Here is a 17650-nt window from a genome sequence, read left to right on the forward strand (position 1 = left end):
TGCGATCTAGAACAACTTCCAGGAATGAGTCCCTCCCTGCTTGGAGATGTAAGCCAAGGCTGTGGTGTTGTCAGAGTCCACCTCCACCACCTTGTTAAGCTGGAGGGACTTGAAGTTTATCAAGGCCAGATGAACCGCCAACAGCTCCTTGCAATAGATGTGAAGTGTCCTTAGCTCCTGATTCTATGTTCCCGAGCATTCCTGTCCGTCCAAAGTCGCACCCCAGCCCGTGTCTGATGCGTCAGAGAAGAGACGGCGGTCGGGTTTCTGAACAGCCAAAGGTAGACTTCCTTGAGAAGAAAGCTGTTCTTTCACCACGTGAGAGTAGACCTCCTCTCTTCGGAAACAGGAACTGAGATCGTCTCTAGCGTCATGTCCTTTATCCAGTGAGCCGCTAGATGATACTGAAGGGGGCGGAGGTGGCGTCTCCCTAACTCGATGAACAGGGCCAGCGATGAAAGTGTCCCTGTTAGACTCATCCACTACCTGACTGAGCATCGGTTCCTTCTCAGCATGCTCTGGATGCAATCTAGGGCTTAGTAGATCCTTGGGGCCGACGGAAAAGCCCGAAAAGCTCGACTCTGAAGATCCATACCCAGGTAGACAATGGTCTGGGATGGGACGAGCTGGGACTCCTCAAAATTGACCAGGAGGCCCAGTTCCTTGGTCAGATCCATAGTCCATCTGAGAATCTCCAGACAGCGACGACTTGTGGGAGCTCTTAAAAGCTAGTCGTCTGACGGAGCCGGAAACAAGATCATGGTACTGCTGCACAGTCTGTGAACTGTCAACCATGGGGAAGCGAGGAAGTACAGCGACAACCCGAAGCTGTCTAGACTGTCTGGGTCGTACAGACAACTCCTTATCGGGTTGCTGAGGTTGCCGCACTGCGTCACAACAAGTCACTTCTGCTGGTTGTTGAACGTCTTCCCAGTGACACACTGACTCCGTAAACAAAAAATCCTCTAACAAGGACTAAGCTTGGACTGCATGTCTTGCAACAAAGCTCAAGGTCTATGGGAGCAGGTGTGGTAACAGACGGGGTTAGCGACTGAAGTGGAACCATTACCCTCCCTGGAAGCATGTTATGCTTAAATAAAAGTCCATAGGAGGCTAAGCAGCTAAAGGCTCCTCTCCAAATGACAGAGTCCTCAAGGGAATATCAGGAGGAGGGAGAATAGCACTTTCTCATCTACAGGAACCATATCCGAGAAAAGCCAAGTTCTCTCAGTGAGGGTTTCACTGGTGCAAAAGCAGCAGACTAGAAGGCAACGTTATGAAACTGCTTGACAGTCTAGTGAGTTGGCAACAACCAAAGATGTGTGACTGAGGAGCATGCGGTAAGGTATGCAGAGCATGCTGTATGCAGAGCATGCTGTATGTAGAGCATGCTGTAAGGTAAGCAGAGCATGTTGCATGGCGTGCGGCTTATGCTGCATGGGATGAGGCTCATGCTGCATGGGATGAGGCTCATGCTGCATGGTATGAGGCTCATGCTGCATGGGATGAGGCTCATGCTGCAAGGGATGAGGCTCATGCCGCATGCGTTGAGGAGGATGCCGCATAGTATGAGGCTCCTGCCTCATGGGTTGAGGCGGTTGCCGCATAGCATGAGGCTCCTGCCTCATGGTTTGAGGAGGATGCCGCATAGCATGAGGCTCCTCATAGCATGAGACTCCTGCCTCATGGGTTGAGGAGGATGCCGCATAGCATGAGGCTCCTGCCTCATGGGTTGAGGAGGATGCCGCATAGCATGAGGCTGCCTCATGGGTAGAGGAGGTTGCCGCATAGCATGATGCTCCTGCCTCATGGGTTGAGGAGGATGCCGCATAGCATGAGGCTCCTGCCTCATGGTTTGAGGAGGATGCCGCATAGCATGAGGCTCCTGTGAGGTTCCTGCCTCAAGAGTTGCGTCTGCCTCAAGGGTTGAGGAGGTAGCTGCGCAGAGAGAGGCTCATGCTGTGAAGAATGCGGTTGCTGCATGCGTTGAGGCGGCTGCCTCATAGCATGAGGTTCCTGCCTCAAGAGTTGCGTCTGCCTCAAGGGTTGAGGAGGTGGCTGCGCAGAGAGAGGCTCTTGCCTCAAGAGTTGAGGCTCTTGCCTCAAGAGTTGAGGTTCTTGCCTCAAGAGTTGAGGTTCTTGCCTCAAGAGTTGAGGCTCTTGCCTCAAGAGTTGAGGTTCTTGCCTCAAGAGTTGAGGTTCTTGCCTCAAGAGTTGAGGCTCTTGCCTCAAGAGTTGAGGTTCTTGCCTCAAGAGTTGAGGCTCTTGCCTCAAGAGTTGAGGTTCTTGCCTCAAGAGTTGAGGTTCTTGCCTCAAGAGTTGAGGTTCTTGCCTCAAGAGTTGAGGCTCTTGCCTCAAGAGTTGAGGTTCTTGCCTCAAGAGTTGAGGCTCTTGCCTCAAGAGTTGAGGCTCTTGCCTCAAGAGTTGAGGCTCTTGCCTCAAGAGTTGAGGCTCTTGCCTCAAGAGGTGAGGTTCTTGCCTCAAGAGTTGAGGCTCTTGCCTCAAGAGTTGAGGCGGTTGCCGCATAGCATGAGGCTCCTGCCTCAAGGAAAGTGGAGGTTGCTGCATAGCGCTGGTACCTGGCAACTCCCAATGCGGCAGCTCACGCATGGAGGCAGGAGGAGCCTCAACATCATACGTCTGGCAGGGTGGACTGCACAGAGGTGGAGGAGCGCTCGCAGGAGGAGGTGTGCTAACCTTCTCTGCCTGAAACTCCTGCATCAACACCGCAAGCTGAGACTGCATTGTCTGCAGCATAGACCACTAGAGTTTAAGAAAGACAACAACAAACGGAGCTACTGTCCGTTGAGACTGAGGGTCTAAAACAGCTGGTGCGGCAACAGACGGAGTTACTGCCTGTTGCGATACCACCTTGCCTCTCTGGGAGGTGTGCAGTTGTCGTACTGCAGCAAGTCCGAACTGACCCAGTGCTAATGGCACCACCTAGGAGTTGGACTTGCGCGGAAGGGACCGACTTGCACTTAAAAGCTGCAAGATTTGGTCAATGGTTTCTGCGAGAAACCTCTTCCGCAGACGAGGAATAAAAGGGCTCTCTCGTCTTTGTGTGGGTGGGGTGATCACGTCGGCTACGTGAGTTGGTTACACCCGAAACCACGGAGGGAAACGTCTGTTCGTAGATCAAGGCCTGATGAACCCATAAGTCCTTCGACGTTACTTCTCCCCTGCTTGGGAGCTTGTAAGAGGTCCCAGACTAGGCGAACAACTGGCACGAACAGACGAACCCTCGAACGCAACACTGTAACACTTTGCGCTTATCACTTTATCACTTTTGATTTTCTGTTTGCACTTATTTCACTGAACTCGAAACTTTAAGTGGTTTGTACCTGAAACACGCAATTCTATCCTTCATTAAAAGTTAGTAATTGCGAAAACAGTATTACAATGTAACAGAAAAACATAATGAAAGATAAATAATCCAGTGGCTGGAAAAGAGACTAAACACTAGATCAAATAAACTACGTTTAAAATCTCTCACTGCATAAAGCCTGAGAACAAGAATAAAACTCTAGAAACGTTTACCTTCTTCCCCTAAAGAGACTAGGGAGAAGAGCAAAAACGATAACAACGTTACCCGCTTGAACGAAACGTTTATCCTCCTCTCTCTCCCTCCGTCTCTATCTCTCTCTCTCTCTCTCTCTTGACTTAGAACCTGAGAGATGAGCCCAATTATATATATCGTTAAAACATATTATTGTTAAAGGAAAAAAACTGAAAGATTTCCCAAATAAAAAGTTCCTTTATTAGAATTAAAACCATTTAAGCTAAGAAAGAATGAACAAAACGATAGAATCGTTCTACTCTTACTGCAACGTGACACCGTGAATACTCTCTCTCTATCGTAACGATAGAGCGCAAGTTGAACGTTCTGAACGTCAACAACTGCAGAGACAAAACAAAACGTTAGTTCAACTTTGAAAACAGTACGAGACTATCAAAGAAATTCTTTCAAAAACATTAAAATAGCATAATATGTTAACAGGTAAAAACGAAATGACGGGCTCAATGTTAATTAACTTCGGTTCCAAGAAAAGACCGCCTACTATTAGGAAAGGTCGAATATAAACAAATATAAAAATTAATTTTAATAAGTTTATAATAAAAGGAAGTTAATCGAAGAGGCCTATAAAAGGCGGAGAGATATAAAATAAATCTATAACTTTTGTTAAGCAAAATTAAGAAAGAGAGTCTATACTCTCTTCGACACCAACACTTCCGTCTAAGGGAAGGGTCGGCCATTAAAAGTGAAAGAGAGTTCATACTCTCTTCGTCACCAAAATTAAATCAAAAATTAAATCAAATTAATTCCAAAAACTTGCTAAGCTAATGATAAAGCTTCCTGAATAGCGAAGGCTAAACTCTAGAGCAAATACATCACCAAATCGTGAGCAATAACTCCAGAATCAACAGCGTATCCATGTAGGTCTAGCCGGAGGCACGACAGAGGAAAAATTGAGGTGGTGTTGACAAGAAGTACTGGAGTACCTGACCACAGATGGCGCTGTGGTGTTCACCCCCACCTGTATAGCGATCGCTGGCGTATCCCGACCGTAGATTTCTGTCGGCAACAGAGTTGACAGCTACATGATTATCGGGTAAGATTAATATTGAAAAATCATATTTTATAGGAGATACAATGATTTTCATAAGAAATTTACATTGTGAAACTAGGCCGTCAAAAAATTACCTTTAGATTTCGCCCCTGATATAACAGTAAATTACATCTTAGTGCACATTTTATTATGTATTTCTGTTCTAGGATAATATGAGTTTATTCTATAAAGAAATTAGCCTCTTCCTATTTCATTTAGGTACCAAAAAAAATTAGTGAAACTTGGACTAATTTCTTGGCCAAAAAAAAATTACCTTTTTTTTTTTCATTTCAGATCTTGACTTCTATGGGTCCAACTCATTTCCAGCAATTACACGCTGTTGCTTTGCCATCTAAGAAGGTGTCCCTAAAGGGATTTATGTGTATATGTATATTTCTATTTTTTGTGAATATTTACGTCGTCTTTTTTTTGTATACTTAAATTTTTAATATATTTCCAATAAATAGTTTTGTAGATGGGTATCATTTATATTTTCAGTAGTTTTTAGCATTCTTTGAAGTATTTTTAGAAAGTCAAACAATACAGATTGATGCATAACTAAATTTTTCCTGAATTTTTTTGGACTCGGGGTCGCGCGCGACCGAGTATACCCTTAAAGGGGTGTCCGAGTAGCGTACCTATCCAGGGTTAAAACTTTAGCGGCTGTCTAGCTTCGCTGAAGCCATACTTCTATTAATGGACTCTTGTTTGTATTCATGTAGGAACAAAATGGTACAGTACTTTAATATGAATAGAACAAAAATCAATGTCAACTAGCAAATTTTATTTCAACATTATAACCTTACCTAAAATTGTGCCTAAGGAAGCTCTGTTGTTGCATCTCGCGAAGAAGTTGGGGATTATTGACATAAAGCACTGGCTTACTTTCCCGGATGCTCCCACCGCTGTCATCAGTAAATCCCATGTCACCATTTTTAAGGGAATTGTTATAAATGCTTGTGTTTTTGCTCTCCTGTGCCACTGAGTGCGAGGACCACAGGAGAAGCGAAACGGCTAGTGGTAGAAGTGTAGTGAGAAGGGCAGCTCTCGACCGCCCTCTCCTGACAGAATGGGCAGGGCCCCTTGCCATCATCACCAATCAACTTTCATCCTTATTGATGCCAGGTTTTTGGGACTGGTCTAAAATCAGTTTAAATATTCTACTGAAAAAGAAACAAAAACATATTGAAACACCTTTCTACAAAAATCATAGCAAGACAAGGTTTCTAATCTACTAAAGGTCTCAATACAGCAAACAAATATAATAAATCTTTAAAGTAATTTCTTTTTTCCTAACTATACAAACCCAAGTCCTTTAATAGGAGTACTGTACTGTATAACTTCAACAAAGTTAGAATGTCTGTTAAAAATTCAAATACCAACAGGAAAAACAGAAAAAGTTTCCATGTTCCTGTGGGTTACGTCTTGCAGGTAGTGGGCAGTGAAGGTCGTCTGACACTTCCACTAGCCCGCTTGTACCTGCGCCACAGAGTAGTTTTGTTTGAACGCCAAAAACATTGCAATGCCCCCGACGTCATGATTTCTGGGTCAACGTGTTAGAGGAGGATCAGGATTCAGTGCCAGATCAATGAACCTACAGAGACAGTGTTCTTCTTAATTCTTCTTTTGACCTTCCCCATGCTGACGAAAAGTGCTGACATACGGAGTTGAGATGCAGATGTCCTTTTGATGTAATACTGTACCTCAAATTCCTTACTGGGCATAGTAACAGTTGTTCTTGGTCATCGGTTACAGAACGGAGACTTGATCCAGAAGGAATCGAATCTAGGAACCGCTACTTCCAGATTTTGAGTCTGCAATAAACTCAGGGACAAAGCTGAGGATTACATCTCTCCATCCCCTTGAATGGGCGATGTCATACGAGAGACCATAAAGTTCACTAACTCTTTCGGCCGAAGCCAAAGCGAGTAAGAACACCGTCTTCAGAGTAAGGTGACAATCTGTTGCCTAGAGTAATGGTTCGTAAGGGGGACCCTTCAGAGACTGAGTGACCTGAACAAGGTTCCACGGAGGTCTCACTTCCGACTGGGAACGGGTAAGTTCATAACTTTGTATGAGGAGAGAAAGTTCCAGCGAAGAGGATATATCTACTCCTTTCAGCTCAAAAGTGAAACTCGAGGTTGAGCGGTAACCTTTTACTCCCGTAGGTGGACAAGAAACTCCGCTATTGCTCGAAAAGTGGCATCAAGGGGAGAGATACCCCTTCCATGACACCAACCACAGAAAACAGTCCACTTACTCTGGTAGACTGACGCCGATGATCGTTGTAGGTGTCCAGCTATCCGTTTCGCAACTTTGTGGAAGCTGTTCGCATGTGGCTGTTTGAGTAGATCGTATCATAGAGGGAGTTCTCTTGGCAACTCTGTTAGGAGCTGCAGAAGATCCGGGAACCATTCTGCATGATGCCATAGCAGATCTATGAGAGTCATTGAGAGATTGATGGATGTTCTGGTCTTGTTGATTACAGTGATACCTCTCAATACGAAAGCTTCTGCTTACAATACGTGGCGAAACGATATGCGAAGAACTTTCCGACTTACATTGCGAAAAATGTTTTGTGCTACAAAATGAGATACGGTACGAGAACCCGACCGTCTCTAAGCCTTTTTAAATTTCGCGCATCACCAGCCCATAAACTCACCACCATCCTCCCGCGCTCCCATTGGTTATCTCAGATGGTAGTTACCGCCATACAATCCTGCTCTCCTATTGGTCAGTATTTACTGTACTATATCCCATCATACATCTACGCATTGGCATTCCTCTTCCATTTCATTTCAGAAGCAGTATCGTACGCAATAACTTTTTGTTTGTGATTTCACTTTCATACTATTGTACTGTATCGTGTTGCGATATTACGTTAATTTATTAGCCATGGGTCCCAAGTAAGTTGCTGATGTGCAGGGAAAGAAAAGGAGAAAGCATTCAATGGAGATGAAGATGGAAATAATTAAGGAGTACAAGGTTGACATACGGTTAAGTGTGATTGCTAAGAAATATGGCCAAAATCCATCTATGATAGGAATGATCCTAAAACAGAAGGAAGCCATCAAAGCAGCAACACCTTCTAAGGGCGTAACTGTTTTCTCCAGCAAGAGGAGCCACATCCACTATAAGATGGAGAAACTGCTGCTTGTTTGGATTAAGGACAAGGAATTCGCTGGAGACACAATCACCGAGACAATAATCTGCCAGAAGGCCAGCGCTATTTTCGGTGATCTCGTACATGCTCAGGCCAAAAACGACGCAGGAGAAGGGACATCGAAGCAGGCACACCCCAGAGTTCAAGGCTTCTCGGGGGTGGTTTGAATGTGGCTTTCTTTCATTTGGTAGTGCATCATGGGGAGGCTGCAAGCTTGGACACGAAAGCGGGCAAAGCCTTTCTTTAGACGTTCAACAAGTTGATTATCCAGGAAGGCTACAGTCCCCAGCAAATCTTCAACTACGACAAAGTTGGGCTTTTCTGGAAGAAAATACCTCGTTGGACGCCAGTGGGGATTGTAAGGTGAACCCCCTGCTGGCATATCACTCGGAGACTCCTCACGCCTTCAAGGCCCACAAAGTGATTAAGGAGAAGCTTCTGCTGATGTGGAGGTCTAATGCAAAAGCCTGGATAACAAGAACCTTGTTCACCGAGTGGGTAAACCTTTGTCTCGGCCCAACTGTGAAGAAATATTTGGGAAAGAAGCACTCACCCTGAAATGCCTAATAGTGTTGGATGATGTCCCTGCTCACCCTCCTGGGCTAGAAGACTTTATCCTATCGGAGTATTACTTTATCAAGGTTCACTATCTTCCGCCTAATATCATCCCTCTCCACCAGCCCATGGACCAGCACGTAATTTTAAAATTTAAGAAACTACACGAAATATCTCTTCAAGAGATGTTTTGAAATCCCTGAGAGCACAAACCTCACCCTTCGAGAATTTTGGAAGGAGAATTTCGATGTTGTGATACGCCTCAAAATCATTGATACAGCTTGGCAGGAGGTTTTGAGGTGAACCTTGAACTCAGCGTGGAAGAAGCTGTGGTCTGATGCCGTCTACGCACAAAATTTTGAGGGCTTCCAAGTAGGCCAAGCTGAAGCCAAAGCCAATGCAGAAAAAGTTGACAATCCTGATCCTGTTGTTCAATCCGAGGTTGCCGAGATCATTACACTCAGGACATCCATGGGTCTGGAAGTCAATGAGGACGACATTATTGAGCTCATCGAGGAGCACAAGAGGAGCTTATGACGGACGACCTGACAGACTTGGAGGCCATGCAATTGAGCAAAGTTCAGGAACAGTTTTCTAGCAAGGAGGAGGACGATGATGATCCACTGGCAACAGCAGAAATTAGGGAGGGTCTAGCTGGCTAGCATAATATGGTGGCTTTATAAAAAAGAAAGAAGAAAAAAAAACAATACACTTACAGAGAGTTTTCACAGGTTGTCTTCTTGACCAGGTTAATGACGTTTGGCCGAGTCATTTCCAGAACATTTTAGGAAGCGGGCAGAAACAAGCTTCCTTGGATAGTTTTTTTTTTTTTTTAAAGAGGCTTTTGGTACTAGTAGGCCAAGAGGAAGATGAGAGTGATCCAAAAAGAAAGAAAAGTAGAAGCGATGAAGAAAAGAATTAAATTTAGAAAATACAAAACGTAAAGTGAAAAAAATACACAATTAGAAAAATGCCAAAAATTTTATGTGCATTGTAAAGTTAAGTGTTAATAATTTCTGCCATTTGTTGATGCTTCCTAAATAATTTGTATTTTTCCTAACGATACAAACCTTAGCTATTTATCTAGGGGTATTACTTTTGGCAAAGCTAAAATGATGAGCCATTAAAATTCAGCGAAGGTTAACTACCCATACTGCTAGTTAGCGGGGGTAGGGGGGATAGCTTGCTACCGCTCCCGCTCACACACCAGTGATTTAGCACACTTTGCTTGGAGGTAGGATTTCAAGGGGGAATGGGCTGGTGGGAAAGTTTGTATAAATAGCTAAAGTTTGTATCGTTAGGAAAAATACAAATTACTACGGATTGTTCATTTGTTCCATAAATGGAATACAAACCTACATTATCTATTTAGGGGTGACTCACTCAATAGGAAGGGTGGACGTCCCTGTCAATCTATGCAAGGTCTGCGGCCTATGCAATATGACAAAATCGAAGATAATTTGTATTTTTCCTAACCATACAAACCTTAGCTATTTACATAGGGTTTACTTTCGGGGTAGCTGAAGTGACGAGCCATTAGATTTTAACGAGGGTTAAACTACCCCCACGCTAGTTAGCACGGGGGTAGGGGAGGGGTAGCTAGCTACCCCTCCCCCCTCCACACACCGGTGAGCTGCCTCACTTCACTTAGAGGTAGGACTTGTCTCGGGGGACAGGGCTGGCAGGCAAATATGTGTAAATAGCTAAGGTTTGTATGGTTAGGAAAAATACAAATTATCTTCGAATTTGTCATTGTTCCGTATCCGAAATACAAACCACGCTATTTACATAGGGTGACTTACCCTTAGGCAGAGTGGAAAGTTCCCAGCCTTACTGGCTTTGGCGTACCCGGGGACTCAGAATCCGAGTGCGCAGCACTTCGAGAAAAAAAGAGCCCCTGCACCTCACAAGTTTATTGCTACGCAAGAAACGAGCGGCCTACATAAGTGTGTGTGGAGAGATGAAGTGTGACTCGTCCTAGGAAGTTGACCTGAAGTCCTTTATATGGAATTCTAGGCTAGGACGTCCCCATACCACCTCGTCAGTATTGTACTTAATACTAAGAACACAAGGAAGCATGGTTTACCTGCAGAGGTTTGAGGTCAGCTATGCAGAGACCCAGGATGCTGCATTCCCCAAGAGAGGGGAGGATGAAGAGAGAAGTAAGGGCCAGACATACTCTTTCATTCACGCAGACTAAAACCGGGTAACAGTGCCCTCAACCTTCTGCTACATGTCCATTAAGGTGCCTGAGGTTAGACCAGCTGTTGTGCAGCCACCACAGGGCCGATAGAAAAAGTATCGAGGCTCCTGTGGGTCACGTCCTGCAGGTAGTGGGCTGTGAAGGTCGTCTGACGCTTCCAGACTCCAGCTTGTAGAACCTGAGTCACAGAGAAGTTTCTCTTGAAGGCTAGGGACGTGGCGATGCCTCTGACATCATGTGCCCTAGGGCGACATGACGGAGGAGGGTCTGGATTCAAGGCATGATGGATGGTCCATCGAATCCAGGCTGAGATGGTGTTCTTGGTGACCCTCCTCTTCGTCCAACCCGTGCTCACAAACAGGGCTTGCACACGGGGACGGGCTGTAGCTGTTCTCTTCAGATAACGTCTCAGACTTCTCACTGGGCAGAGTAGCAGGTGATCTGGGTCATCTGTTACGGAGCGGAGACTCACAACCCTGAAGGAGTCGAACCGTGGGTCCGGAACTCCAGGGTTCTGAATCTTGGCAACAAACTTAGGGACAAACCTGAACGTTACCTCCCCCCATCCCCTTGAATGGGCGATGTCGTATGGGAGACCATGAAGTTCACTGACTCGCTTGGCCGAAGCCAGAGCGAGTAGGAATACCATCTTCCAAGTCAGGTGTTGCTCAGAGGCCTGGCGTAATGGTTCGAACGGAGGTCTCTTCAGAGCCCTGAGGACCCGAACCACGTTCCAAGGAGGCGGTCTCACTTCCGACTGAGGGCAGGTAAGCTCGTAGCTACGTATGAGTAAGGAAAGTTCCAGCGAGGAGGAAATGTCTATTCCTTTCAGCCTGAAGGCAAGGCTTAAGGCTGAGCGATAGCCTTTCACCGCCGAGACCGAAAGGCGCATTTCCTCCCGCACGTAAACGAGGAACTCCGCTATTGCTGGAATAGAGGCATCGAGGGGAGAGATACCCCTCCCACGACACCAACCACAGAAGACTCTCCACTTCGCCTGGTAGACCCCTGCGGATGACTTTCGCAGGTGTCGAGACATCCTTTCCGCAACTTGTTGCGAAAAGCCTCTCTCAGTGAGGAGATACTGGATAGTCTCCAGGCGTGAAGCCGAAGCGATGCTACGGCTTTGTGGAAGACGTTGCAATGTAGTTGTCTGAGTAGCTCGTGTCGTGGAGGAAGCTCTCTCGGGGGTTGCGTCAGGAGCTGCAGAAGGTCCGGAAACCACTCTGCATGATGCCATAGCGGAGCTATTAAGGTCATCGACAGGTTGACCAACAGTCTGGTCTTGTTGAGCACCCTTCTCATCAGACAGAATGGTGGGAAGGCGTAGACGTCGATGTTGTCCCACCGTTGTTGGAAGGCATCTTGCCAGAGTGCCTTGGGGTCCGGGACTGGGGAGCAGTACAGCGGCAGCTTGAAATTCAAGGCTTTTGCGAACAAGTCCACTGTCGGGGAACCCCACAAAGTCAGAACTTTGTTGGCTACCTAAGGATCCAAAGACCACTCGGTACTCACTATCTGCGAAGCTCTGCTTAGATTGTCGGCGAGCACATTCCTTTTCCCAGGAATGAAGCGAGCTGATAGACGTATCGAGTGGACTTCGGTCCATCTTAGTATCTCTACTGCAAGATGGGATAGCTGTTGTGAAAAGGTACCTCCCTGCTTGTTGATATAAGCCACTACTGTGGTGTTGTCGCTCATCACCACCACAGAGTGGCCCGTCAGGGTCTGTTGGAACTGTTGAACGGCCAGAGAAACGGCCTTCAGCTCTAGCAGGTTGATGTGGAGGTACTTTTCTGATTCTGACCATAGGCCTGAGGCCCTCTGGTTCAGAACGTGGGCCCCCCACCCTTCTTTCGACGCGTCCGAAAACAGCATCAAATCCGGGGGAAGGACGAGAAGATCCACTCCCTTTCGAAGGTTGTCGTCGGTCAGCCACCACTGCAGGGCCTATCGAGACCAGGAAGTCCGGGGAATCGATGCCTTGATCCCACCGGGACTTGAGCCGCCACTGCACGGATCTCATCCTGAGGCGGCCGTTGGGAACTAGACGGGCCAAGGAGGCTAGGTGACCTAAAAGACGTAACCACGATTGGGCTGGAAGATCTTCTCGACTGAGGAAAGGCTTTGCAACCCTCCTCAGCCTTGCTATCCTGTCGTCTGATGGAAAGGCTCTGTGGAGATCGGTGTCTAATATCATGCCTAGATATACCAGTCGTTGTGTTGGGAGCAGAGAGGACTTCTCGAGATTTACCATGATCCCTAGATCTTGGCAAATTCCCAGAAGCCTGTCTCGGTGTCGAAGAAGGGTCGACTCCGAGTCTGCCAGGATCAGCCAGTCGTCCAGATAACGGAGGAGACGGATGCCGTTCTTGTGCGCCCACGAAGATATCAGTGTGAACACTCTGGTGAACACCTGAGGGGCTGTGGAGAGACCAAAACACAGCACCTTGAACTGGTAGATCTTGTTGTCTAGGCTGAAACGTAGGTACTTCCTGGTAGACGGATGGATTGGGATCTGGAAGTACGCGTCCTTCAGATCCAGTGTGCACATGAAGTCTTGCGGTCTCACTGCAAGTCTGACCGTGTCTGCTGTCTCCATGCTGAACGAAGTTTGCTTGACAAACTTGTTCAGGGCTGAGAGGTCGATGACGGGTCTCCAGCCTCCAGACGCCTTCTTTACAAGAGAAAGTCGACTGAAGAAGCTTGGGGAGCCGTCCATGACCTCCTGGAGAGCATCCTTCTTGAGCATGGTCTCGACTTCTGCCCGAAGGGCTAGCCCCTTTGCCGATCCCGTGGCATAGGAGCTCAACGACACTGGATTTGCTGTCAGGGGAGGTTGAGATGAAATGAATGGGACGCGATATCCTTGTCCGACCACAGAGGTCGTCCAGGAATTGGCCCCGAGTTGCTGCCACCTGAGCACGCAACTTCGTAGGCATCCCCCCACAGGTGGACACGCAGGGGGATTGCCAATCCTAGCGCTTGCGGCCTCGGCCGCTCCTTCTAGGATTTTTGCCTCCCCTGGAGGACTTTGTGCCCTTCTTGTCTTTGACAGGAAAGGGCTGCGGTTTAGACACCTTGGTCTTAGCTGCCGGAGCCTGCTTCGGTGTCCTGCGAGGCTGCTGTTGTTGTTGAGGAGCTGGAGGCTTGTAGGGCCGAGATGTAAGGGCCTTCTGGAGGAGCGAATCTTGACTCGTCTTCCGCCACCTCTCAGCTGTCCGTTCTACGTCCTTGGGCTCGAACAGGCTTCCTCCAAGGATGGAGGAGTGTCTGAGCTTGCTGACATCCATAGCGGGGACCTTCGGGTGGAAACTCTCGCCATGTCACGGCGCTTGAGAATCAAGTTAGCCCACAAGTTAGTGACCTGGTGAGCTAAAAACTCGATAGAGCGCGTTCCCGAGAGGAGGAAGGTCTCCAGGGCCTTCCTATTGCTCTCCTTGGACAAGTCCTCAGAGCGCAATAGGATGCCCAGAGACCCTAGCCAGACATCCAGCCATGAAGTGGCCTGCATGGCACACTTCGCGACCTTCTCCTGGCTCAGGACCTCTGACGCTGTGAATGTCACCTGCCGGGCGTTGAGTTTCTCTACAGAGAGACCCCTGGTGAGCTCTTCCACGGAGTGGTGGAGGGGAAGGGCTAAACAAGGCTCCTCCATGATCTCGAAGTACCTCCTCTGCTGCACGCGAGGAGGTGGGAGGAGATTGTTCCCGGCAGAAGAACGGCTGGAGGAGGCAAGCTAGGAAAGCTGGCCCTCGACCTTGTCCCTGGCGCTCTTCACCCCTTGGGACCAGGGCAGGGCTGCACTGGTCTTGGGGGGCTTCTGAATGCCATAAACCTGGTCCAGGACCGTATCCTTGCCTTCGCGAAGGGCGGTCTCGGGATCCTTGAAACTATTGAGTTGCCTCATTAGTCCAAGGACCTGCCAGAAGGCGTGCTCCGATTCGCGCTGCTCTCCTCCTTGTGGACTGGCAGCTAAGTCTCCTGTCCCCATTGGCTCTTCATGGGGGGACACGCGGACGTTCTCCCGGTGAAGGGCTGGCTCTGGACGAAACCTCGACGATGATTTGGGTATCGTCTTGGAGTCCTTGGGCTCCCTCCTGGGAGGGATACAGGACTCCAGCAAAGTGGTCTGATAGGTCCCACCTACGCGAGACGTTTTTCTTCCTTGAGGTGGGGTTCCTCCCATTGGTGCCGTGGGAGAGTGTCTCACCTCACTGGATTCTCCCGAGGACGGGAAAAGTTCGTCCACAGGAGAAGGAGAAAACATCTGCGAGGGGGAAGGGGCCTTCCCGAAGGACCTCTTGGGAGCCAGCTTAACCCTGGGAGAAGTCACCGCGAAATCCACTCCTCTCCTTCTCTTCAGTGGGGGCGAGGGAGCCTTTGGTTTCAGTCCCAGATCAGCGAGGGCTGGCTTCATAGCCTACACCACCGCTTTCATCAGGGAACCGAACCAAGGCTGGCGGCTGACTGACGCAGTGTCAGCGACCCACGCTGGAGGGAAGAGGATCGGTTGATCCTTCGGAGTGGATACTACAGGGCCTGCCTGAAAAGAAGAAAGGGAAGAAGAATGTTGTCTTGTCCGGACCTCTCCGATGACTCTTCCTGCTCCTGGGCGCGTGCTCGGCACTTCCGAGATGGTGATCGCGAGGACGATCTGGAAGTACGCGGCCCTGGTGCCTCGCAAGGCTGGACGCGCTGGTGCTCGCGCGATGGTAGGATCGCTGGTTTGGGCGGTGGCAGAATTACCGGGTCGAGCTGGCGCTCGCGTGATGGCAGAATCGCGGGGTCGCTCGTGGGTGCTGGGTCACGCGCGGGCGACCGTTGGCGCGCAGGTGCGTGGGCGCGTGGAGATGAAGGCGCGGGCGCGTGTGGGTGCGTGGGCGCGCTGGCGAGTGGGTGCGTAGGCGAGGGTGTGCGTGAATGCACAGGTGAGCGCGAGTGCCTGGGTGATCGCTGGCGATCAGGAGAATGATGGCGCGTAGGCGAACGATGTAGCCTAGGCGAGATCAAGCGCGTAGGTGAACGATGTAGCCTAGGCGAGATCAAGCGCGTTGGCGAGTGATGGCGTGCTGGCGAACAACGGCACGTTGGCGAGCGACGGCGCGCTGGTGATCGATGACGCGTGGAACGTGTGGGCGACCGACCGCGTACAGGTGAGTTGGCGCGTGGGCGAGTCGGAGCCCCGTGGCGATCATAAGCGTGGGCGTGTTGGTGAGCGTTTGCGCGCAGGCGAAGGGACGCGCGGGCGCGTAGGAGATCGCTGGCGCGTAGGATGGCGCGCCGTGGCTGAAGGTCTCGAAGGTGAAGTCTCGTGGACGGGCTCAGGAGCTGGCACGTGGGCGCGTATGCACTTTAGTGCGCGCTGGAGACTGGAGCGCAGGCGGTGGTCGACGCGCAGGGGAACGCTGAAGAGGCAAAGGAACAATGACCTTGCCTGCGCCCAGATCCGAAGATCGTGGGCGCGCGGGCGAGCGTTAGCGCGCATCAGGAACTGGGCGTGCCGTAGTGCGCTGATGCGCCGGAGGTTGATGGCGCTCAGGAGGCTGTTGACGCGCAGGACGCGCAGCAAGGGCTGAAGTGCATGTGCGCGCAGGCGAGCGCTGAGCAGGAGAGCGCTGGCGAGCAGGTGAAAGCTGGCGAGCAGGAGAGCGCTGACGAGTAGGAGAGCGCTGGCGAACAGGGGCGCATTGGCGATCAGGAGAGCACTGGCGAGAAGAGTCTGACGACTCATCTGCCGCAGAGCGCTTGCGCGCAGGGCGCTGACGAGCAGGAGAGCGATGGCGAGCAGGTGAGCGCTGGCGAGCAGGAGATCGCTGGCGATCAGGAGAGCGCTGGCGAGGAGAGTCAGGAGACTCTACGGCAGGAGAGCGCTGACGAGCAGGTGGGCGCTGGCGATTTGGAGAGCGGTGGAGCTTGCGCGCTACTGAAGGGCGCACAGGTGAAACCTGGCGCGGAAGGGCCTCACCCACATTGTGAGAGAGGTCCTTCTGCCCCGAAGGGACCGGTGCTTGCGTAGGCAAGGGAGATCTGGCAGGCACAGGAGATCGCGAACGATCAGCAGAGAGGTCCAGAGGAGTTACTGCTACGGTCTGCTCCCGACGAGAAGAGTCCTTCACAGGGGACAACGAGGATGACGACCCGAAGAGGAGGCGCCTCTTGACTCCCTTGTAAGGAGAAGGAAGGCCTCGGCGACGAAGAGGAGGGCGAGCCTTACGGCAAAGACGACCTCGTGGCAGGGTATCAGCATCGTCGGTCCTCCGAAGAGGAGTTTCTGTTAGTGCACTCCCCCGAGGGGGAGCAACACTCGCAGGAGAGACCGCTGGACCCAGCTTCCCCCTCGAAGGATGTTCGGAGGGGGAACCTGGGCCTTCAGCAGCAACAGCAACAGTAGCAGCAGGGGTTTGACCCGACCCGTCGGACGCCTCTGTCACAACAACGTCGTCAATAGCCAGAGGATCTACCTCTGGTATTACCGACGACTGTTGGACAGCTGCCCCAAACTGGATCAGATCAAACAGGGCTTCCTTGGAGGGGGAGCCCTTAAGCCCCAAGGAAGCCCAAAGCTGGAAAAGATCATCATTAGACACAGTTTGGTCGTAATATGACAAATTCGAAGATAATTTGTATTTTTCCTAACAATACAAACCTTAGCTATTTACTGAGGGTTTACCTTTTAGCGCAGCTGAAATGACGAGCCAATAGTTTTAACGAGGGTTAATTACCTCCCCGCTAATTAGCGGGGGGTGGGGAAGGGTAGCTTGCTACCCCTCCCCCCTCCACACACCGGTGACTTGCTTCACTTCACTTAGAGGTAGGACTTGACTTGGGGGTCAGGGATGGCGGGCACATATGTGTAAATAGCTAAGGTTTGTATGGTTAGGAAAAATACAAATTATCTTCGAATTTGTCATTTGTTCCGTAACCGAAATACAAACCCCGCTATTTACTGAGGGTGACTTACCCCTTAGGAAGGGTGGAAAGTCCCCAGCCTTACTGACTTTGGCTTGCCCGGGGGCTCGATCCCTCAGTGAGCAGCACTAGAGAGAGGGAGCCCCTGTACCTCACAAGTTCCTAGCATCGCTAGGAACGAGTGGCCTACATAAGCAGTGTGAGGAG

The 17650-nt window shown here is 49.8% G+C and overlaps 1 protein-coding gene across 1 annotated transcript in view; it reads right to left on the reverse strand.

The window, feature by feature from the left end:
- Positions 1-17650, reverse strand: part of LOC137640023 (VWFA and cache domain-containing protein 1) — a 447337-nt gene that overhangs the window by 415287 nt on the left and 14400 nt on the right. The window contains 1 exon segment of the mRNA XM_068372387.1: positions 5417-5773. Coding sequence (XP_068228488.1) covers positions 5417-5703 — 287 coding nt within the window. The 5' untranslated portion in view covers positions 5704-5773.

This window comes from Palaemon carinicauda, chromosome 4 (genome assembly GCF_036898095.1).
Source record: "Palaemon carinicauda isolate YSFRI2023 chromosome 4, ASM3689809v2, whole genome shotgun sequence".
NCBI classification, from domain to species: domain Eukaryota; kingdom Metazoa; phylum Arthropoda; class Malacostraca; order Decapoda; family Palaemonidae; genus Palaemon; species Palaemon carinicauda.